General features: G+C 37.6%; 1 protein-coding gene across 2 annotated transcripts in view; it reads right to left on the reverse strand.

Moving 5' to 3' along the window:
- Window positions 1-25395, reverse strand: part of NCAM2 (neural cell adhesion molecule 2) — a 531010-nt gene extending 505615 nt beyond the window's left edge. For both annotated transcript variants that reach the window (XM_078452862.2, XM_078452863.2), the window contains exon 1: window positions 25230-25395. In XM_078452862.2, coding sequence (XP_078308988.2) covers window positions 25230-25284 — 55 coding nt within the window. In that variant the 5' untranslated portion in view covers window positions 25285-25395. The remainder of the gene's footprint in view (window positions 1-25229) is intronic.
- Window positions 25396-26110: the final 715 nt, after the last annotated feature.

Consider the following 26110-nt stretch of genomic DNA (forward strand, 5'->3'; position numbering starts at 1 on the left):
CACACACACACATGCTGCAGGAGCATGTTTTGTTTCCCTATGCTGCAGGAGAATATTAAGTACAATCAGGTACATTCATATAAGTCACTGATTTTTATTTAACAGTATTAGTATACTACAGATATGTCCTACCTATATATGTATTGCCAAAGACAGATAATTTGGGCATTTCATGTACACATTTAGTATGTCTGTCTTGTATAAGTCTGCATGTTGTATGGCACTGTCTCATTTTAATTCAGTTAAAGTAGTCTATGCTGCAGTTTTCTGTCCCTGATTACATGCAGGCTGCACACCAAAGTTTTCTGGCAATAACGATGAGATGCTGGGAAGATTAAGTACAGTGACAACAACAAAGTGACCTCAAATATGACTCGAAATCATTTACACTGAAGGTCTGTTTGGGAAATGTGAATCACTCTACTTGGTTTTCACTCAAAAGAGCCGGCCAGGCCTCATTAAAGAACCTAATAAGTAAATAGTTTCACACAACATAAATTTTTGAATTGGATTATGAGTTTAACATTATTTGTTCAATAACAAGACGACTGGAATTGGGAGACTCACATCACTTCCAAAGAATCAAAACAACAAATTTGGTACCTATGAAAAATGTCAAAATTATAAAGCAATCAGTGAGCCAATGAGCGTAAGAGACATCTTAGCAAGAACCTTGGTCACTCTAGAAACTTAAGAAATAAATATAGTTCAGTGAAAAGGGCACGTTAAAAAATTGTGTATTTATATTCAGAAACCACTTTGGTCTATTAAAATCATTAAAATAACAAGGGAAGTAACGTACATAGCACGGGATATGCTCCTGAGTAATTAAAAGGAAGTGTGGAGGGCTCAAATAATGTGTCTGTTTTTCGACATATTTGTAATGTGACACATCTGTAACGTGAACTCACCATATGTGTTAAACTAGGAAAAGTATTTTTACTCATAGTTCTTCCCTTGATATAAAGCAAGTTTGAAATAAAAGTATATTCTCATTTCCACAATTGAAGAAATAATTCTAAAACTGAAAGCAGACTAGTCAAATAATATGATGAAATTATGTTTCATTATTATTTCCATGTTCAAAAATTGTTCCCCATATTTGAGAGTTTGGTTATAATTAGAATAATTTATTGGAACAGACTGCCTAATTGTTTTCTCTATTGAAAACTTAAAGCTCCCTGAGGGAAAAGACAAAAGTTTTACTCATCTCTACAAACCTCATTTATATCATAGTGCTTATCAAAATAACAGAAAAAAATCAAACAGTTGATTCTCCAAAAATACCTTAAAATAAGTAAATCCTTAAGGAACTCAGACTATCTAGCAAATCAGGAAAAGGAATGGAAAATATATAGTAATACCCCAGACTGCCAATGGTCAATTAAAAATAAAATCAAAACTTAAAAAAATAAGAAAGAATGAATGTTTGTGTCCCTCCTCTCCCCACCCCCACCGCCCTATCTGCCTCAAATTTAAATGTTGAAATCCTAACCCCCAACGTGATGATATTCAAAGGTGAGACCTTTGGGATGTGATTAGATCATGAGGGTGGAGTCCTCATTAAGGGGATTAGTGCCCTAAGCAAAGAGGCTGAAGTGAGCTTCCTAACCCCTTCTAGCAATGAGGACACAGCAGGAAGAGAGCTTCCTGAACTAGGAAGCAGGCTCTCACCAGACACTCAATCTGCTGCTGCCCTGACCTTGGATTTCCCAAGATTTCAAGAGAACTTTCCATTCTGAGCATTTAATCTCAAACGTCAAAATGTGTTTACACCTTCTCCAACCTCCTCCTTTTCTCAGAACCACCTAGTTATCTCCAGGTAACTACTCTTCTATTTGCCTTTAGCACACTGTTAGAAAGTGGCCAGTCAGCCTGAACTTGCTCTACCTTCAAGCATCACCTTCATCCCTCTCTTAACCACCATCACCAGGATGAGTTTTCAGGAAGAGTCCGTGTTACACCAACACTTTCAAAGTTCTCAGTGTTCTTATTAAACTTATTTCTGGACTTCAACCTTTTAAATGACTCTATATAAGAAAAATGGCTTAGGTTATGCTCGGTCTCCTGTTATCATTCACAATTCAATAAAAAATAGTGACTGTCCTTGAACTTACTCAACTCTATCTTCATGTAATTTGCCCAAAGGCATTTTCAATTTGTTCAACACTCTTCGGCCAAGACTTCACATATACTTGTGGGTATACTTCCCAAACCCACTCCCTCTGGACCTACTCTCTCACTCTGATTCACAGCAGCTCAGACCTCCAGTATACCCAGTTCACTGACTCCACCCTACCAACACGGCATTCTCTGCCCTGGAAGTATGGCAGTACTTCTATTCTTTTTTTCTTTTTTTTTTTAAGTATATTTATTTATTGGGGGAGGGGGGGAGAGAGAGAGAGAGAGAGAGAGAGAGAGAGAGAGAGAGAATCCCAAGCAGGCTCCACACTGGCAGCACAGAGCACAATGCAGGGGCTTGAACTCAGGAACCATGAGATCATGACCTGAGCTAAAACCAAGAGTCAGATATTTAATCCACAGAGCCGCCCAGGCACCCCTCTATTATTTTTCTTTTAAATATCCCCTCTTTGGGGCACCTGGGTGGCTCAGTCGGTTGAGCATCCGACTTTGGCTCAGGTCATCATCTCACAGCTCATGAGTTCGAGCCCCACATCACGCTCTGTGCTGACAGCTCGGAGCCTGGAGCCTGCTTCAGATTCTGTGCCTCCCTCTCTCTCTCTGCCCCAACCCACTCGCATTCTGTCTCTGTCTCTCTCAAAAATAAACATTAAAAAAATTTTTTTAATATCCCCTCTTTGGGGAAAATAAACATTTATATCACAGAATAAACTCCTGGAAAATAAAATATACTAGTTGATTGCAAGTAAAATAAACATGTTTACTTCAGATGCAACAAAGGCTCTTATTTTAATAAGAGTGATTTCAGTATTTAAAAAGCTAGGAATTTAACTCCTCCAAATAATCACAAAACATTAAAGAAACAATGGAATACTCAGTATCTTGGAAATGTCTTCTCTGATATAAAGGTATTGCCACTCCTGGAGAAAGAGAACATATTACAACACTTCTACTCTTTAATTTGTAAATCCTTTCCCTTTGGAATAAAGCACTATAATGGATATTTGGATAAAATATTGGAAACAATCTAGTACATTTAAATTAATTTTTAAAGCACATGAAATTTTGGCCAAACACGATTTTTCCCCTAATACGAACCATTTAAAAATTTTCTACCTAAGTTGAAAGCCAATTTAGATTAAGCCGTGCTACTTGCTAGCTGTCAATAATTGAACAAGTCACTTATCCCTTTAAGGGATTTTTTTTCTTTTCATCTGTAAAATCAGATTTTTGACGGAAATAATTTGTAACCCTTTCACATACAAATGAATATTTCACATTTCTCAGTTTTTTCTAGGAATTCTTGGAAAACACAAAACCTAACCATCTTCTTTGCTCCAGGGAGAAGTGCACAAGCAAAAGCAAGGTGACTGACCCCAGCAATAATGGTACCATACAGAACTGGTGCTATCTTATGGGTGGCAGGATAAAACTGGTTGATGTTACAGTTCTTTCTGAGTCAGAGCTTCATTTCCCTGTGTTGTTTCAATCAAATTCTCAGCACTTGGTGGACACCCATATAATCAAAATGCATGCACAGGTTGATATCACAGTTTGTCACTTATACAGAAATAGCACATATTCTTTGTATTATTGCTTTGGGAATAAGTGTATTATTACTGATGCTAGATGTCAAATCCCTTTAGAAAGTGATCCAGGGTTTATATATCTTTGTATTACCCACAGGCTTCAATGGCTGCAAAGATTTGACAAATAGGAATGAGAAAACGATATACAAGCCAATCTAAAAAATGCATTTGTGAATTTTCTTTTCATTATTCATCACTCTAAATTGTGTTTCAACACCTTGCTTTAATGTAAAAAGTCTAGTATCACTGGACTATCTAAAAATATAAACTAAGTAATAAACACTAAACAATGTTTATCTCTTTGATTTACATTGTATATGGAAATGATATAGATTAATACAATCTGCTCCAACCAAGCCTCTTTCCAAGGACGGCTATATGAAATGGTACCATTAAAAAAATATCTGGATCTTTCTTAAAACTAGTATGGAAGTCATCATCTATTAAACTGTTTAAAATTATCTGACCTCAGAAGTCACACATTAAATCAATTTTAATCTTCCGTCTGGATAACAAAATAGTACATTTTGATCATTTAATAATAAAAATTATATATCCTATTTTCCCTTTTTCACCTTTACCCAGAAAACTCTGAATTAAATGTAACTTTAAATGTACTAACATAGCTAGTGTAATTTTTTTAACATAGCTATTTATGCTATTATCTTTCTTGTCCCTCATGTTTTGTTTAGGTTTTAGGAGTACTGTGTGTATATATCTTTCACAGTGTGACCATAGATAAATTTACACATATGCAGGCTATAAATCTTAACACATTTTAAAGTAAATTAAATATTCAGTAATATTTTATTTTAAACCATAAACATTTTTAGGATGGCTAATTTCTCCTACTTTAACTTTTAGTGTGCTTCTGTTATTGCTGTTTTGCTTATTTAATTACTGTAAGATATATATTCATATACAAATCAAGTCTGACTTTCTGACCTTTTTCCCATTAAAATTAAACTGAAAAAAGATTATAAGAGTTTTAACATTTGTTTCATCACAGTGAAACATTAAAAATAATCAGCAAAAGATTACTCAGAAATTAGCAATACTCTATAATATTACATGGACACAAATGGACTATTTAGAAGATGATGATGCTTAAAATATTTTGTAATAATTTCAAAATATATATGTTGTAGAGTACTCCTTGGACACATTTAGTTCTCAGAATGAATTAACTTTGGTGTAACTATTAACTAATATAGTAGTTTTAGTAATAAAATAATTCAAATATTTATTTGGATGGTGCCATTTGAAAAGTCATTCCATACTTTTTATAGCTGAAATAAATTTTTGCTATAGAAGATAAGTCAGAAAAGCATTGAACAAATTTAGGTAGGTAGGGAATGCACATAAGTAACTAAAGCATATACAAGAAGATAAACTTCTAGGTTTCTATTATACTTGCTATCTTCTCTAAAAATTTATAAGATAGATCACTGAGAAGGAAAAGTGTAAATATTTCTTATTAAGTTGCTAACCCAAGCTACTGAATTAATACAAATAAAAGAGGCAAAACATAGGAGTTTAATATTTAAGCATATATTTTCAGAGAACTTTTTTTTAATTAATTTATTTATTTTGAGAGAGAGAGAGAGAGAGAGAGAGAGACCGACCACAAGCTGGGGAGGGGCACAGAGAGGGAGAGACAGAATCCCAAGCAGGTTCCATGCCATCAGCACTGAGCCCGACGTGGAGTTTGAACTCATGAACTATGAGATCACAACCTGAGCGGAGCTTAAGAATCAGACACTTAACCAACTGCGCCACCCAAGTGCCCCTATTTTTAGAGAACTTCGAGGCAACTTTATTTAATTTATATTTCCACCAAAACTGTTCTAATCAAAGTATATGTTTACCTTTTTTTAATGTTTAGTTATTTATTTTGAGAGAGACAGAGCGTGAGTGGGGAAGGGGCAGAGAGAGAGGAGAGAGAGAGAAATCCCAGGCAGGCTCTTCACTGTCAGCACAGAGCCCAGTATGGGGTTCAAACTCACGAAACCGCGAGATCATGACCTGAGCTGAGATCAAGAGTCTGGATGCTTAACTGACTGAGCCACCCAGGTGCCCTTGTGTTTATCTTTTTAAAAAAAATATTCTTTTGAAAGAATAAGTATTCTGTAACATTTATCAGTAAAATACGCTAACTTATAACAGCCCTCACAGCCAGATACTTATCTATTTTGATTAACACAAATTCCTTTTGTCACAGTTTTAAATTCTACTTTTATTGTAAATATAAACACAGCATAAGGGCATCACTCATTTATTTTTTCAACAGCATTTACTATAAGCATCCACTATGTGCATCACGGTAACATAAACTTTTGTCTGTAAGCTTAGAATCTGATTTAGAAGACAAGATTAATGAAATTGAAACACCTATAACCCAGGATAATATAAGACTATAAATGAAGAGTATTAATCTGTATTCTACTCATTTATAAGAGAGAAACACAGTTTGGAATGACTAAGAAAGGTTTCAAAAACGAATCAGGGTTTGAGCTTCATTTTATATGAAAAATTGAGGTAAACAGAATTCAAAACTGCTGTCTCATGAAGGGTCTAAAAAGCTACCTCTAGAAAATTATTCTGGAATTTCTAGTGGGGGATCAAATCAATTCTACTTTTTGTAAACATAATAATCACAATACACTCACTGTCCCCTCTTCTGTATTCCCATTTCTTTCTTATATGTCTACACACTGAGTCTTTATCATCTTGCCACTATCTGAACCTGCTGCCTGTGACTTCCCACTCAGTGTGCTGAGCCATCCAGCTCCTGGACAGGGAGTGAAGAGTGGAGAACCAAGATGTCACTATCAGCTTTGATTCTCAAATAGCACTTTTAAGTAGACCATGGCACAATGGATAGCTTTGAATGCTAGGATTTTAGAGTCAAAATCCAGGCACTTGAAAGAAAAGAGTATTTTCATAACAAGTGTCCCTTTAAATATGAGTAACTAATGACTCAGAGCAAAGAGGTTATAAAAAATGATGCCCTGAAAAGGAAGAGTGGACCTGCTGTAAGGACAGCTTGCCATTCCCTAAAAAAGAGAAGAACTACAAGTAGTTGTTGGGAAAGATGAAAACAGGTGACTGTCAAGTGTCTCTGAGACAGTTACCTTTTCCTTCCTAGTGTTGTACTTCTCGATGGGACCCAGGAGGCAACTGGCTAGTTTGCCCTATCATCACTACCACCATAACATCTACTACCATCCCCACTCAGAGATTTGAGAGCTGAATGGGTTTTTTTCTTTGTTCTCCATCTGCAAGCATGCAAAGATCACCAGCATGACTGGCTACAACAGGGAACAAAGATTGGGAAGATCAGTTGGCCCCAGAGGGTCCAAATTGTGCTCCTCCCTCCAAGCCTTCACTGACTCTACTGTGATGTACAGGGGGTGTGGGGTGTGGAAGATCACTAACACTTAAACCAGAAAACCCAGTAGCCTAGGAAAACACCAGCAGGTAGGTCATGAGAGAGGAACTGCTAAGTCTCTGAGCATAATCAGAGTCAGTGGGAGCTGAGGAGGAGCTTTATTCAATAGTGTGGGAACCACTGATCATGCTGTAAAAACAGACTATATGAAGTGTCAGTGTTGGGGGAGGCCATCGAGAGGACATGACTGCCAGCTAGCTAAACCACAAACTGGACCCGGGCAACTGGAGGCTCCTCACTGCCTCCCCAGTCCTTGGAATATACACTCTGCTCATTGTTCCCACAATGGGAGCCACTGTCTAATATATAGCCTTGAGAACAATGTGTTGGTGAGACCATATGGATAGTAGAAGTGACTGCACCCAGTTAAGGCCTTTATATAAACTTTTAAGATTGTGGCAGGTGGGTGCAGAGATCTACTGTCTATGGCCACTCAAGACAATCCTCGTCTGGAAATTTAGTAAACCCAACGCATACCAATCTACCTCTTTCTTCAGTCTCTTCTTGCCCCCATGTTATGTGGGCCAGATTGTAAACCAACAGCCAGTAGTACAGATACTGCCTACCTTCCAGGCAGAACCAAGAGCCACACTTGAGTTAGGGATGGATAAGAGGAGAGAAACAAACAAGAACAATAAGCTTCCACCTAAACCCAGACACAAGTCTGAGTAGGGTTATGGGAATAAGAGGAAGCCCTTGAGAGGGAGACAGAACTTGGCAGTAGACTTAGACAGTTCTGAGTTGCTCACATAATAAATAGTGTAATTATCCTTAAATCCTCATTCTGCATCAGTTTTGAAGCCCTGCACCATGACAGCAACAGCTAACAAAGAGAAGCAGAGACCCCAGACATCATAAAGATCCCAAATGCCAAACTTACCAGCCTCCATGTACCCTCAGCAATGTATGGGAAAACTAAACAGAATGTAATCAATGATGCAGTGACAACACAGCTTTCCAAAACTAATAATTACCTCAAAAAATATTCTGACATCTTACCAGAACATTGTTTGCCATAGAGTCAAACTCTCTTCAGAAACCTTCCAAGGAAGGTGGGTTAATAAATTATCAAAAAAAAAAAAAAACCAAAAACATGCAATTATACCTTGACTTCATAATAATATTAATGATGATATAGCTAATATTAATTGAACACTTACTATGTAAGCAGTGCTATTACTATCCCCATTGTACAGCTGAGAATATTAAAGAATAAAGAAGTGAATCACTTGTTTGCGATCTCTCATTAAGCAAGTGAGTGAGCAGGATGTGAATTCAAATCTGCCAGAGTTCAGGCTTTGTGCTCTTCACCATCATACAGCCTCTGACATGAAAAAAAAAAAAAAAAAAAAAAATATATATATATATATATATATATATGTGTGTGTGTGTGTGTGTGTGTATATATATATATATGAGGCTCAAAGCATTTACATAGCCACAAATCAAAACAAAAATTTTTGCAAGTAACATTAACAAAAATTTTGCTTTGACACTAGAGGGAACGTAAAGATATTTAGATAGTCAGCTCTAAGTAGAGATCTGGTCTTCACGGGGTATGGAACAGAGCTGGAAATAAAACACAGATGTTGAGTTATTTCTTGAAGACATCATTTGGGCCACAGGATCCAAATTTATTCGCAGGAAACCACTACCAGCTTGTGCTTGGGAAAGGGTTTTGCCCCAGCACTAAGCAGCCATTGGCCTCAGTGCCTGGAACTGCCATGGGCTGGCACAAATTCATTTAGTACCCAACCACTCAGGCAGAACACTTCAACAAACAGCCACGCGATGTGAATTCTGAACACTTCAGAAACAATTTTGACTGGTGTCACCAAACCGTACGAACTAAAACAGTATCAAAGAAATCTTTTAAAATGGGACCATTCAACGTCATTTATAGGAAAAGGAAAGCCACTCTCAAAGTACTTTTTAGCTCCATAAAACCATAAACCAGTCTATGATAAAGTTAATCGAAACTATCTAATTTGAACACTATTACCTGGCTGCAAATAAGTAAATTCAGTTGTACTGAATACCTGCAAATACAGAAATGCTTTATATGAAAAACATTAGCAACATATCTCACAAAAGCTCTTTACATAAATGAATTTGTTCTCTGTCATCAGAAATAGAAGATTATCTACTTAGTAATCCTCAAAAGGGACATGGTAATCAAACACATATACAAAAGAATTTGTATCTACAATTTTATGATCTAATCCTTATTGTGATATTACAAATATGTTAAACAATTTGTTCAGCAGCTTTGAAACAAATGTTATAACTCAGTTGTACAGCACGATGTAAAAGAGAGCATAACACTGCTAGAAACTCAGCAGCCTTCATGTCTTCAGTTACAAATTGGGGAAAATGAAAATGAAGAATTCAAGCATGTGCATGCATTTCAATCACAGTCCCTGAGCTGGAACCAAAGCACCCATGCTCCAAATGCTGATTTTATCTATATTCATGGAATGTGTTTTGATGGAAAACATCATAAATTATGAATGTTTGTGTGCTGGGAGTTTGTTTTAAAAAAATAAGGTGGGAGAACTGTTTAGCTGTTCATTTTGTGTAACAGAGAGACAACAGATATTGTTTTGTAGTCTTGAGAAATTAAACACTAGCTAATTAGTCTTGAGTTACACAAAGTGTGAATAATAAGTCCAATGTTTTATCATGGAGTACATTTTCTTCTTAGAGGCAAAAAACAGCAAAGAACAAATCATTAAAATATTCATGAATTTCAGCCCTAATGAAAACAATGAAACAAATAGAGCAAGCATTTTGACACAGCATAGAGTGATGGAATGATTTTCCAAAGTGTGTGTGTGTGTGTGTGTGTGTGTGTGTGTGTGTGTGTGAGAGACCTACATTATATATATATATATATATATATATATATATATATATATATATATATGTTTTATATATACATATATATATGCACACACACATACATATTCCTCCACACAAAAATTTATATATATATATAATATAATATATATATTATATTATATATATAATATAATATATATATTATATAATATATATATAATATTATATATATATATATTATATAATATATATATAATTTTACATTTGGCCATTCAGGAAAAAAAAAAAAAGCAGTGTTGGTGAGAGTACCTGGCATAGGGAAGAAAAGAAGCAGAAAAAAAGCTATCCAAGAAAAAGTAATTACAGATCAGGGACACAGTTTTATACCTTAAGCATCTCAATCTCTATCTTGCATAGTCTCGGGAAAAAAATCATCTAGAGGCCAGGAACTGGTGTGGTTCACAACTTGGTCTAGCCACGTAGTAGGTTAGTACCCTGATCAATGAGTCTACTCATTTCAATACATGGCCTGTCTCATCAGTCAATATCAAATCAATATTCTTTGTTTTCAGTTCCCACTTTTCCCTCTAAAGGAGACCCTGACCCCCATTCCTATTTTTCATCCTACTTTTCCAGAAATCAAATGAACATTTTTTCTTGACCTCCTTAAATTTGAGAACATTATTCTCCTGTCTAGTTTGAAAACAATAAATAAATAACAGCAATGAAATATATTTCCTTTAAAAAATTAGCTTCTTCTATATCATAAGCTTATGGAGGACTAGTCAGGCTTACGTAATTTGTTTTATCCCAAATCTATTACCCTACCCCTGCCATACTTTGACCACAGTCCTCAAGCATTGTATGGTGGGAAACACTCAGGCCCTCAAATTCAAAATTAGCCTTTATTCAAATCCCACTTTAGCCACGTCACAGCTATGTGACCTCAGACAAACAGCTTTATCACACTATCTCTTAATTTCACTTATCTGTAAAATTTTTAAGAAAAGATACTAACAGATGTGTATACACAGATATTAAATAAGATCAAGCACAAGAGCTTTCTTAGGAGATTTTCCAGGATAGAGCCTACGCACAAAGGAGTTAGTATCCTTACCTACCGTTCTTAAACGTAACAACAGTAAAACCAGGCACAGTGTTAACAGCTTCCTTTTATAGTGGCCTGGCAGAAAAAGATGACACTGTTACCGGCCAGCCAAGTGTCCAACCCAACTTTGCCACTGAGCAGCTTTGTGAGTTTGACAAGTCATTTAAACTCTTCAAAATCTGTTCATATCTCCTTCTCTAAAACAGAATCATCCTCACAGGTCAGGGTGAAGAATTAAATTAGATCACACATACAAAGTACATGAAAATGGCACATAGTGACTCTTGACGTAGCTTATGTTCTTTGTCAAAAAGGGCCCTTTGCACATCCCTGTGGCAGACACAGGTGACCACTGCACACTATGTCCTCTCCCTCATTCTTCTTACTAAACGAACACTGAATTTGACTGAACGATCATATGTGTCCAGGGAGACTGACCTTCCCCTCAGCAACAGAAAGGAGTTGATTAGTCAGGGGAAATCATGGTGGTGTCATTCTCCTCACCAGCCATTAGTTAAGGGGAGTTCATACGATACAATTTTAGCCAATGAGAACTGAGGGAAGGCTGCTGGATGACATTTGAGAATTTTTTTTTTTTTTTTTTAGTAAAGAGGCCAGTGAAATATTTATCTTTCCTAACTTCAGATTTTATTGCCAAAAAAACGTGATACATGAAACTGTTGCAGCCACCTTTCCTCCAGGAGGTCACGGAAAACTAGCAAAAGACAAAGAGAAATGTGAAGTCCAAACCTGACTCCGGATGGTTTCTTAAATGCTACAATAGATTATTATTTTTAAGCCATTTTAAATTTGTCCTACTCTTCTTTGCCCCTAAAAGCATCCTAAACTGATGTAGTTTCCTTATGGAAGTATTCAGTAAGTCAACCACGAACTGATGACTTCATGAATTATTAATAATTATAGTGTCTCACTGTAAGAGAAGCCATTTAAAATATAGCTTATATTTAAATATTAATGTTATATAGCCTTTAATGAATTATACTAACCTGGACAATCAAATTGCCCCACTTTGCAACCACCATGAACCCAATGTTTCCAAATCTTGTTGGTTCTCCATGCTCATTAATCTTTTAGGTCTCTAAAAGATTTACTCCTTTGCCAATCGGTACTTGCTCACATAGAATTTGGCCATTCAAAAGAAATGGCTGCAAAGAGTGGTGAAAACCTGAAACTAGAGCCACTCCCAATAACTCCTTTCTCCCTTCAGCCATGTCTTGCTATTGCATAGGTACCATGTTTCAGTCAGAGAAATGAGTAAATTTTTAAAACCAAATATTAACTAAATTTGAATTTCAAGTCCTTCACTTATTAGATGCCACTTAACTTTTATGAAATGCAATTCCCTCATCTGTAAAATAGTAACTTCAGAATTCCTATATATGTTGTGAATATAAAAATGAGGTAACCCTTATGAAGGTACTCTGCAGGGTGACTGACAGATTTTTTTTTTCTGACAAATATTGTCCCCTTTACCAAACTCTAACCAGGCTCCACTGAGCCCTTTTCTCAACAAGGCCTCAATCCTGACCTTTAAAGATTTGAATGAAACACTAACATTCTTTTTAACAGCTCAAGGCTACATCCCTGGAATGACTCTAAACCCCTTAAAGTACCTGCCTGAGAAAACTCAAGCCTGCCAAAAGAGTTTACTGTTAGTTCCAGCCTAAACCTCAAGATAGGACCCTGTCTCCCAGCCTCTGTGGGATGCTGGGAGCGTAACTTTGATAACCATCAGTTAACAAACCCAGGTGGGTTTCAAATACACCAAATCACTCCTTCCTGCTTTTTGTAATTTTTCACTTCTCTTACTCTACTGAACCCCAAGCACCTCCCTCCCTATTCTCTATTCTCCCTTTAAAACACCCGGTCACAAGGGGCGCCTGGGTGGCGCAGTCGGTTGAGCGTCCGACTTCAGCCAGGTCACGATCTCGCGGTCCGTGAGTTCGAGCCCCGCGTCAGGCTCTGGGCTGATGGCTCGGAGCCTGGAGCCTGTTTCCGATTCTGTGTCTCCCTCTCTCTCTGCCCCTCCCCCGTTCATGCTCTGTCTCTCTCTGTCCCAAAAATAAATAAAAAACGTTGAAAAAAAAAAAATTTAAAAAAAAAAAAACACCCGGTCACCTCTACACAAATCAAAGATGAGTTCAGTTCGCACTTGGGCCCCTTACCCTACTGAATATAGTCATATACTTCATTCTGATTAAAATCTATCCTTAACCACTAGTGTCTGGCTTTGTTTATCTCTGATACTTCCTTCATCCAATTAACTCATTAAATATTTAAAAACAGACACTGTACACTGGGGACACAAGGTTGTCTGTAACCACTCTCTGTTTTGTCGGGCATCTCCTTCTCTCCTTGTATGCATGTAACTGTCAGACTTTATCCCAGATCTTCAAAGTCTGACCCTACAACCCACTTCCTCATTACCTTTTAGCTGATGAATTATCCTTGAAACAAAGCAGCAATTGATCTTTACTAATAGTATTTACTTTCGCTTCTCATTCTCAGCTCCCTGTGTGCTTTTCTGCTCAAGTAGTCAGAATGTGTTCTGGAGTCACAAATTGTAAAAGACAATTTACACTTCTTATGACAATCTCCCTCTGCCCATCACACATCCATGTGCAGGTACATCACCTGAGATATGGAGACTTTAAAATCATGTGCCTTCTGAGAAGCAGCCACACAGGAAGAGACCGCGAAAGTTCACTAACAGATAAGTTCCCTTCCCCACCCCCACCAGAGTCAGTAGTTTTAATCCTTGATTCTAGCAGGAAGGAGATACATTCTGCTTACAGAAGTCATCGTTCACCAAATAATCTGTATTCATGCACAGTGTAGGATGGAGGGTATTTCTAATAAAATGTTTCATACAATAGAAATTAAACAGGACCCTGAAAGAGAAAATACATTAGCAATTTAGGGTACTTCATAATCGCTCACAACTCTGTACTAAGTGTTATTTAATATCACGAGAATAGTAAAGTTGAATACTTCATAGCCACTTTGGATATAATGGTGAAAGTTTCCAGTAAAGCACAGAGAACGACATAATATCTATCATTTAATAATCTGTGCTGAGTTTTGTTCCTAAATTGCAGACCACACATAATCCCCACAGAGGTAAAATGCATTAGCATAGGGTTTATGAGAGGCCTCTGAACTAAAATGATTTACAGAGATAACCAATTAAAGTGATTATAAATTATGTCAAATTTGAGGGGAGAAATGAAAGTAAAAATGGATGAATCAGAAGCAGTAGTAATCTCTAACTGCAAGCCGTGTTTCAAGTTAAAAGGGGCATATACAATACTGGTAATATTAGTGGATAAATGGAAGGCAGAAAAAATAAATAGGTGATAAAGACATTCTGGAGTGTCTGAAAATGTATTCTGTCCAATTAACTGTCTTACCACTGAAGTCAGACAGAAAAAAAACATCATAAACTCATGACAAAACATGGCTACCAGACAAGAGAGAATTTGTTTAGGTTAAACTGAATTTCATTTTTTAAAAAAGAAAACAAAACCCAAGTGCCTATGAAAAAAATAAGATAAAATACTCTTATCTTGCTTGTCTTCCTGTACATACAGTTTAGGATCGATTTCCAATAATCATTGATTGAATAATCAACTTTTAATTAACCCCAGCAGATTATCTTTGATTTTTGAGGACTTTAAATACTTGCTTTATCGACAAATCAGACATTTACTATTGACAGTATCTAATCTGTTTAATTATACCATTATCAACATATTATATCTCCCTCATTTATTTCTATGCATGGAAAACTTGAAACCTTAACCACAGAATGGTCTCCTAAGCCTCAGATAAGGCTTCAAGAGAACAAATCTTATAGCAAGATTTAAAAGTTTCCTTTAGTCCCAGACTGATTTATTTTCAATGTAGGAAATAAAGGCAGATCATCTTTCCTTTCCTTCTGAATTAAATAATCACTGTGACTTGATTACTTTATAGCTACTCATATATTTATTGAAGGCCTACCACATGCAGTGGTGATGTAAACAAAATTTTTAAAACAAATACCCAGACCAGCAACTAATACATTTCCAACAGTCAAAACTAAATATATTTTTAAACAGGTAGTTTGTTTTACTCCTGCTGGGTAATATTTAAATATTCATTTAGCACATATTTACTAAACATCTACTATGTTCCAGGAATAAATGTATGAATTTACAGTGAACTCTCTAACCAAGTACATTGTATGGAAGGCAGCATGGAAATGCATTCTTGCTCTCGGGGAGTTCACACAGAAAGTCGCAAGAATTGCAGTGAAGTCTGACAGGCAGAATTCTGGTATATTACCAACAAGTATGATTGGAGCATCCGTGTCTTGCACATTGACTGGTGATTAGTGTGTATTTGTTGAGAGAAAGAAAAATGTTTTCAGTGATGAAATGGCTGAGCTAAGTCTTGAGAAAAAAAAAGGAATAGTCTAGGCATGGTTAAGAAAAGTGTAAAATATATGGGCTGTGTAGACACAGGGCCCAAGTCTGGAAATTCCAGGAGTGGTGCAAAAGCGTTTGGTGCACATAGTAACAATCATGAAGCTGAGAAAACAGGATCCTGAAAATGAATAAAAGGTAAAAGTCTCAACAGTGCTAAGTCAGGAACTCTCAAACAATACAAGCGAAAGGGAATCCTCCAAAATGAACAGCATGTGTCCTGTGAACACAGTCCAAAAGTAACTTTGAAGAAGAGCACACACACATAAAGTACGTACTGTACCACAAAGTTCGTTTTGAGAATTACTCCATAAATAGGAGAAAAATATATTTCGGTGAAAGCAGAGACATTACAACAGGAAAAATGCTACATGTGGAATAAAATATTTCTATCAAGTCCTGGGCTGACCACTTTTTAAGTCTTTCTTCTTGGACAAGTAATTTCACCTCTTAAAGGTTCCTTTTCCTCTTTTCTAAATCTACCTTTCGGGGTAATTATGGGACTTCAAGTAGGTAAATTTTAAGCTGACCATCAAAGTTTTTGTCTCAGTATATAATATACACATGCTAAACAATGTTAACAACAACTCTTTGATAATTCAAAAGTTTAACCTAAGGTATTAGCATAAAATCTGCACAGGAGGTAGGGTGAAGCCAGGGATTTTGCGATAAAGGGTATGAAAAAGTAGTGAATAAGATTGAAAATGTACTTAATTTCAGTTGGCATTAGAAAATTGTAAGCGATTCACCTAAGTAAATAAAAAAAGAAAATTTTTAAAAATACACGTAAATATCATTGGTCAGTACTTTGACAAAGATTATGGTATACACGTCATGTTATTTTTTTTAACATTTATTTATTTTTGAGAAACAGAGACAGAGCATGAGCGGGGGAGGGGTAGAGGGAGAGAAAGACACAGAATCTGAAGCAGGCTGCAGGCTCTGAGCAAGCTGTCAGCACAGAGCCTGATGCAGGGCTCTAACCCCCAAACTGTGAGATCATGACCTGAGCCAAAGTCGTATGCTCAACCGACTGAGCCACCCAGGCGCCCCGACTTCATTTTATATTTTAATGTTCACATAATCTCTGTTTAACGTTTCTTGTGTCAATGAAACAAAGCTATTGCTACAATATATAGATGCAATGCTCTGCTCAGGCAGTATATTCAATATTTGTCACGAGTAGATAATAACCAGGGAGAAATTAAGTAGGGAAGTCAATTTAAAAATAATCAGAAAGAACAGTAAGTACTGTAGTTACTAGAAAGCTGGTTGGGAATGCACAAGTTACAGTATTAGAAAAACTATCTACAAATCCTCATTAATACTTAGAACAAAATATAAGTGTGCTTATTTTCTTAAATTAGGATATGCTCTACTGTAAGTTTTAGCTTTATGACATTGGTTTATTTTACAAGTACTGGCATGCATTTCTATGCTAGCATCATATTTGCATCCCTGAAAAACGCTGGTGACTGCAAAGTTATACAGTAAAAAATATCATGGCATATGGGAAAAGACAGGATGAGAGGTCAGAACATTCCAAACCTACAGAAATGTATAACCAAGCACTAACGACAACCATAACAATCTTAATTAAAATACTAGCGCAGTTAAATCTCTGGTGATGTTTGTACCTCGCATTTGCATCTTCTTTCAAGATGCAAAGCCTGAAGGGCTTTCACTTTAAAACGAAAACTGATCCAGGGTGCAGCCTTTTAAAAAATATATAAAAACAAATACATCATTTTAACACAGGAGAAAATGACTTTCCAGTTTTTTTATCTACACTCTCAACATTTCCAGATACATAGTATATTGAAAATCAAGATGGCTCTTAAACTGCTAAATGAACAAATACTTGCAGTAAAGGAAAGCATGTGAGTTGATTTTTCATATTTTTTACAAACACCTTGCTCGCAAATTGTTAAGGCTTTCTCTTTAGTAATGAGAAAGCTTGCTCTTGATCACTTAAGAAGTTAATGAGCTGAAGAAGTCATATGTGGACCAACACAATTCCTGCATCATTTCCCTATTAAACAATCGTGTATCAAAGAAACACACAAAGAAACAAACTGAATTACTCCTTGAATGCATATGATGCTCTTTGGCTACAACTCTGGATGTCAGCAACAGAACATACTTCATAGCTCAAGGCAAATCCGGCACTCTCAATCTCAAAACATCATCTATCAAGGGTAATGTTACCAGAATTAAATGAGACAAGGGGTGAAAACACCCAGCACAGCTCCCTGGCAGGCAAAAGACACTCAAAAATATCAATCCCCTTGGACACTAACAGAAAAACGTTCAATTCCATATATTTAATATCAAACTTTTTTTAATTTTTGTTTTAGTTTAGTTATTTTTGGTTCTTTTTTATTTTCTTATGTCTTCACGTTTTGTTTTGTTCTGCTTCCCCAGAATAAAAAGAAAAAGGGAAAAAAAAGCTCTGGATAAGCAGTGAAAATAAATGAAGAATATACAATGAAAGCAAATTTGACCTACATGCTTCCGAGATTTTACCCAAAATTCCACACACACACAAAACAAATAATATTGGAGTGCAAACAGTGATGGAAGAAAGAGGGAACCAAGTTAAATAAAAGCAGAGAAAAATTCTGAAATCGACAAAGATCACATTTCTATCTAGATGTTCCATGGACACCTCAGACTCATATATATCAATGTAGAAAATTACAAACAAGCAAAACAAAAACAAAAGTAAAAACAAAAACGCCTCTTGCCTAAAATAAGTGGTTTTATTTATTTCCCTATTTCTACTAAGATAGGCTTAAAACATCAGGCACCATCTTCCTCCCAATTTGCCAAATCAAATGCGTTATTAAGATCCATTAATTCTTCCAGAGAAATATGTGACATGCCCCCTCACTCCTTTTTCATTTCCCTCTGTTTACCCCATACACAGCCAGGAGACTTAAAACTTTAATCATGTTCTTAATTTTTATTAACGTTTTATTAACGTGGACGCTTAACTGACTAAGCCACCCAAGGCGCCCCAATCATGTTCTTTTTCTGCCCAAACAATGGCTCCTAAAGATCTACACCAAAGAGTCAAGCTCAGCTTGGTCTCCAGGCCTTCCTGCCTCATAGTCCCACCAATATTTCCACAACTGAGTCCAACAACTCACCTTTCCAAACCCTTAAGTTAATTAAATTGGATTACTTCTGTCCTCTGAACACTTAGGGCATCCTTACTTACAACTTGTTCACCTGTTTTAACACCTTGTATTATCTTCTCCATCTACCACGTTGAATCTCTTTCTGCATTAGTAAACGGCAAGGTGGTATCCTGGTTAAAAGGCAAGTCTTTGCACATGTCCTAGGTTCACATCTTTGTTTCCTGGCTGGGCAGCCTTAGACAGTTATTTAAATTTTCTATGCCTCACAGCCCTCCAGTGTAAAAGGGGAATATTAATATGATAAAAATTAGAGGGCTGTTCTACATATTAAGCTACTTAGTACGCGTAAAGTGCTTACAATAGAGACTGGCAGTTAGCAAACACTCAAAAAATTTTAGCTCTTTCCAGGGGCTGAACTCCTAGTGGCTTATTTAGACCATTTGATTCTTAATTAATTATATATCCTTTGTCATTTTGCAACATTTTGTTGAAGTTTACTGACCTCTTGTATGCTCATTTGGTTTTATATTGTTTGTCCTGTCAACTATCAAAGTTGAAATCTATGCACTACCCCTTCCACACACATGCAAATTTTCAAACAAATACGATAAATACACTAAAAATAGGAATTCAACTAGAAATTCCTAATTCCAGATAACTACTAACTATAATTGATAATAGGCAAATCAGGTAATTCCTCTGTACCTCAATTTCTTCATCCATAAAATAAAGTTAATAGTCCCTTGGATTCCTGATGATCATTTGTTGTAAGAAGGTTGAATGTATTTTGAACTAGTGGACTATGCTATTAGGAGATGCTGGCATTATACTCATTGTAAGCCCTGCACAAGTATTTGTTCCTCGATTAACCGACAAAATGCCACAAAATTCAAATATTATCATCACTTTGAGCTGAAGACATGTTGGATTAATTTTTTTAAACTGATGCAAAACTTTGGTGTTCAGAGAACTGAATTAAGAGTTTAGAAACCAGAGTTCTAGTTAGTAACCCTTGTATTTTTCTGTTTCACCTTTGGTAAATTACTTATCCAAATTGTGTCCCCATCCTAAGCCTCTCTGAGACTAGTGTCAACCTGGTGTTGGTCCATAAAAAGGATTCATGATACAATAAGAAACCCATTCCTCAAGACCCTTTACTGCCATCTGCTGGAAAACTGTGGAAATAAATATGTATTCTATTACCACAGCTACGAGTGGCGCCCCCTGGAGTTGTTCACCACACAACCTATACAACCATTCCTAGGAACGCTGCTGAATAAGGTGTCTGAGGCATCACAGACATTTAATAAATGTTTGATGAATGAGTAAATGAATGAGCCATCTTCGTCAATAAATCAGATTATCTCTGCCCCTCTTTCTAATCACAGAGCAGTTTTTGATGACTTAAAAAAAATCAAGGAAGTGGAATGCTTTTAAACCACAGGCAGATTTATCTGCATTCATAATACACATTCACATAGTAGGGTTGACATTTTATAGGAGGCCTACTATGTATCTATTATCACAATTGTTCAGTACAATTGTGGCAGTACAGCAACTATCAGATATATTTATGTCAGATTTTCAAGTAAACAAATGATGACTCTGAGAGTTTGCTTCTTCAAAGTCAAGAGACTTAGTGATCTAAGTCTCCTGATTTCAAATCCAATGTTTTTTTCCCCTTCCCTGCTAGTTTTAATAACAAAATAGAGCCAAAAAAATTTGGACCACTGACCTGAAATTCTTAAAACTGTCATCTGTTGATTGCTATGCTTATAAATACTCTAAAAATTCCCTATCATACCTCCTCGCTATTTAAATTCAGACAAGTCTGTTTCATGACATCATAACTTTCTAAAACGTCTTATAATGAATGTTTGATGAATTATGAGTGGAATAAGTGAGTATGTGACACCAGGAAGTATGTCAATAGCCATGTGGAATCAGCACTATTATAACTATAAAAACTGTAAATAGTTAAAAGTTATTAAAATATTTTAAATAGTGCCATATAGAAGCACTTACATTTGCTGAACAATTAAAGATACCTTGGCTTTATGAAGTTCAGGAATATTACATTTAATAAAAGCATAAAAGCACCGGGTGCATCTCAAAAGTGTTCTTGTATCACATAATTTGGAAAATTAAAACTAATTTATAATCTTTTAAATAGGCCTTCAATATAATTGGGATAGTGTAAAGGACACAAGAAATTCTGAATCTAGGTCAGTAAACCTTGAAAAACAATGATACCCCCTTTACAAGAATATTAAAATTATTAAACTAATTTTGCATAAACCAACAGCCAGGGGAATAATTTTATTTTAGACCAAAAAAAAAAAAAAAAAAAAAACCCCACAGAAAAAACAAAAGCAATTCAAAGTTGCTCTACTACTTATCAAGCACTTTCTTCATGCTTTCAAAAGTTCACTGCTATGAGAGGTGACCCTGAAAACAGATAAATTAAAATCATTTCCCAAATGTCAAAAGCCAGAGAGAGCAGAGGACTAGTTCCAGGGTCTTCTGATTGACACCCTCATTTCCATTCACATTGTTCCCTCACAAGGAAATAGACGAAAACAAATTACACTGTGTTCGGCTCGGTTACCAGACTCTATCTCTATAGCTCATTTCTCAGTCCCATTACAAACTAGTTCTAGGTTTGAAAGAAAGCCATTTTACTTACTAAATTATATGAGGTTTGACTTTCTTCTTGTACTGAATGAGGTTGTTTTCTTCCATTAATCGCTTCCCTCGTCGGATATTACCTCCGGGGGAACATTAGCCCCTCGTGTCAATGACAAGACTCACTAGACACCCAGGACCCACCACCTTCCCTTCTTGCTCTTCGGTCTCCAATTCAGCACTAGAAACTAAAGTGACCAGATGCTATGCTTAACTTCTTTGGCATAAAGCAGGAAAGGAAACCTTCCGGGTTGTTCATTGACAAATAACGATACTAGTTTACACAGCCTACCTTCTCTAAGTGCAAATGAATACGGAGTTGATTCAACAACAATGTTGCAAGAGAGGCTGCCATCAAAGAATTAGAGGGGGGTAGATTCAAAAGGACGTGAGAGAGGCTGTCTGTCACAGCCTACAGAGAAGACAGGTGTGTGGAGGGGACCTTCCTGTAGACCTGAAACCAGTAGTGACCCACACAGCTGCGCTTTATTTTTAGAAGGTACACTTCCCTAGCCAAGGATGACCTACCAGAACGTCACCAGAAAGAGAAAATGTAAGCAGATGCCTGTAAGTTCAACTCATTAACTAGGCAATTCACTTCCATCGCCACGTGATTTTGGCTTAGGTAAGGGTTCTGCGTAGGGCTGAACTGGGTTGCAAAAGAGATGAATAGCTCTGTTCTCACCTTACATTTTCATACAAAAATGCTTCTATTTCATAAATATGAACGTCCAGTAATAGATGCTTATTAATCATACTTGAGTAATTTTTAAGGAGAAGACAACGATTTTAGAAAGTAAAAAAAAAAGCTTCAGGAAAGCAGCCCATACATATTACCATTTGGGAATCTGAATATAGATATATCCAAACAGCAAAATGCACCATGAATCACAGACTCAAGTTATCACTTGAGATTTATGAGGACAGAGACAGTGACCAAGTTTTGAATACAAAGAAAAAATAATTGCAGAAGTGAAGAGTTATAGAATCTCCTCTCTGTTGACAATTAAATTCAGACTTGACAATTAAATCCCAACCTTACTTCATTAGATATTAATCTTGCAGTGGAAATGAGAGGCTTTTAAAGGAGCATTTCTGCTATAATAAAAAAGGCTTTCACTACAGTAGAACAATAATGTTGTGTTTAAAGTTAGAACTATTAGACCTTGTTAGCTAATTATGGTATTGGCATCCACTTAAGTTGCTCAGTTTTTCACTTCTGTCATTTTCTCCTATTCAACTGCTGCAGTTCAAAACGTTTTGACTACTTAAAAGGGAATACATCATCGTTGCCTTTCCCCAGCCTAACTGCACACCACTTTCCAAAGCAATAGCTTCAATCATGCTTCATAAAATCCCCTGCAAGTATATTGTTGGAAACATAAATCAGCAAGCTGGGGTTTTAGTATTTCTAAGGCAAGCCCAGGGATCACTAACAGGAGGCTGTGCCATGGCCCCATTTATAATAGAATAAACAAAATTATGAGTTACACTGGATCCATTTCTTTTTCAAAGATTGCTCCAGTGGTGTGGCTGATACTTGCTTCTGCATCCTTAATTGGAGAACAAAACACTAGCATAGAAAACTGGACTCTGGGCTCAGGACTGCTGTTTCCAAGCATCTCTGACTTCATTAGGACACATGGCACAGAAGTACTACATGCTCGGTTTCACAAAAGCTAGGTCTCTCTGATAAGCATCTATTCCTCTATGAGTGCCATGCATTTTTAAATTGCTCTAGATACAGAGATCTTTAGAACGATGCTCTCTCCTCCTTCCCTGTTTCATTACAGTGAATATAGGCTCCCTTTCAGGCATGCTTTAGTCTTAGAGTCCCTCTTCACAATCACCCTGCATTCGGAATTATCAGCCAGGAGAATCACAATTTCAGAGGGTGCAACCTAGACCCAAATTAAATGTGTCTGTGTGTAATACTTAAACATTCCTAGATTTCCTTTTTGTCCCCCAAATTCCAACACACTTAGTGTCTATAAATGTAAATTCAGACTCCACAACTGAGACATATTTCTCCTCCAAACCAGTCACAACATAATCTTAAGTCTGCATAAACTTGCTTTCTATTATGCCCCCATCTTACTCCACACTAGCTACACTCGGTTAATTGCAGTGGTATTTTAACTGCAATTTTCAGGGACAGCTTCTGAGGATTCACTAATACCTGTTTGTATTATAAATGAACAGTTAAACATAACCAGCAGCTCTACAAAAATTTAAGCAGCATTATCTGCAGGGCATAAAGTATATGTTGATCTTTGTTACCATAGTGATTAAATTAACTGACTGGCCTGGTGTTAGCTTCAGATGGACATATCTGCAATTTTGCTATGACTGAAATTTTGCATACTCTCTGTTATTAAGGGAAAATGAGCTGCATCTTACCAAGACACTCTATAATAAACTATAGCAATATTCAGTGTTTGAATTCTGATTTCTGAACCTAAAATCTGCATCCAGTCCTGTTTCATCAGCCACTAACACTATATAGCTTTAGGGAGGTGAGGGCAGAGAAAGGAGGGCTTCATATCCAAAATGTCAAGCCCTGCTGAAGAATGATAGAAAGACCCAGGGAGTGTGGAAGAACAGAAAACAACCATTTCTGGGTTTAAAATGGAGTTCTACCACCCCCTGCTGGACCAAATGAGCAACACAGAGGAGGCTAAAAAAAATGCTTAGAATTGAATACAGTGGAGATATTTTAACTTGTCTTGTAATTTATGTTTTCTCAAAAAACAATTTTCATGCCACACTAATGATATAACATTCTATGCAAATATTACACATCACAAAATTACATCTATTTTCTTTTTCTTTAAAGATTTCCACCAATGCATGTTTTAGCATTTTGTGTTCTCAATTAAATGTCCAAACTTGTCTGGACAGTTGAAAATGCTTCCATTTATTATAAATATATTTTATGTGAAAGTGAACTATCCAAACGAAGCAAGATAAATTCAGATCTAGCTCTCTACAGATAAACAGAGACAGCTTCCACAAATTCTCTCAGGTTATTCTAGTAAGCTATTCTTTTTTTTTTTTTTCCTCAAGAGATAAAAATCTCACCAGTTCTCCACAAGCTAAAACATCCCTTACAGGTGTAATTACAATCTGACGCTATAAAAATTTTCAACCTTGATGTATTAACAAGGGTGGGGGGAGCTGAGAATGAATGACTGCAACACATGCCTAGTTTTATCCATTTGCCTTCTTACACACAACATCCATGGCCCCTCTCTTAGTTTCAGTAGAAATAAACCATCACCGTTCACTTCATAGTCAGGAATTGGGGTCTTGGGAAACGGGGGGGGGGGGAGAAAGAGTGTCTAAGAATTGAATTTCTTGCACACGAGAGATAATTCAAAAACGAGTTTAATGCTGATAGTTTCTGCTGCTTCTGTAAAACATCATCGTTCCCTTTCCTTCGGCAACCTCAGATATTTAACTGTTAATACACACCAACACACTCATCCAATTTTTGATAATGAAAATCGGAGAAAGCCAAGAACCCGGAAAAAGAAGCAGTTTGCCTCGCTCTCCTGCTCACCGATGCCAATCTCCAATTCTGTATTTTCTCTTATTTAAGGGTCTCCACAGAACAGACCTAATTTTCACCGGCAGCTAAAATAAACAGTGAAAACAATAACAACAACAACAATAACTATAACTTTAGTTCTTTCATTTAATTCTTCTTGTGCCTCCCTCTGCCTCTCTTGGTTGGGCGGAAGGGGGAGGGAAAGTAAATGCAATAAAGCACCACACTCCTACCTTGCCCGCTACTGACAAGCAACCCGAGCAGGTAGAAGGAGAGGAGGAGGCTCATGTTCAGGACGTGACACTGGAGGACAGTTCCAAAGTTATTAAGTCCAGCCCTGGAGAGAGAACCTTCCGCTGCCACGGCCGCCTCGGCTAGAGCCGCCGCCGCTCCCGGGGTGCCCCAGCCGCCCGCAGCCCGCGCGCTCCTCCTCGCAAAGTGACTGCAAGCTCCGCTCCTTGCCGCACTATATCCAGGCAGCGGCGGCGGCGGCGGCGGCGGCGGCGGCGGCAGCAGCGGCGGCAGCAGCAGTAGCAGCAGCAGCAGCGGCCGCCGCGGCGGCAGCAGAGCCGGGCGGGGAGGGAGGCGGGGGCGGGGGCGCGGGGAGGGGAGGCGCGGCCGAGGTGTATCCCTCCGCGTCGCACGGCGGCCGCTTCTCCCGAGACGCGCGGCCCCAGGATTCGTCCGCAGTCGAGCTTGGAGGCGCGGGTTCGGTTCCCGGTGCCTCCAGCTAGAGTGGCCGCCGCGGTCAGGCTGGCACGAGCACGTCTGCGAGTGGCGGCCGCACGCTCAGCCTCGCGGTGATCCGCACGTTGACGGACGCCCCCGGGCCGAGGAGGGAGGGCAGTCTCGAGTTCCTGCACCGCCGCCGGCCGGTTCGCGGAAGTGGGCAGCTTGAGCTGATGCTGAGGCTGCAGGCGGCCACCCGGCCCCGCGCTCTAAGCGCGCCCGGACTTAGCGGGAGCGGGGGACCTGGGGGCGGGTGGTATTTTCTGCTGCTCTCATTCCTCCAAGGGCGTGGGAGGGGGAAGATTCTGTCTCTCCCAGGCCTTCCCTCTCGCTCAACCCTTCAGCAGGCTGCCCCCTTCCCACGCTTTCCACTCTGCCGCGGCAC

The sequence above is a fragment of the Panthera onca genome, chromosome C2, assembly GCF_046562875.1.
Source record: "Panthera onca isolate mPanOnc1 chromosome C2, mPanOnc1 haplotype 2, whole genome shotgun sequence".
Classification (NCBI taxonomy): domain Eukaryota; kingdom Metazoa; phylum Chordata; class Mammalia; order Carnivora; family Felidae; genus Panthera; species Panthera onca.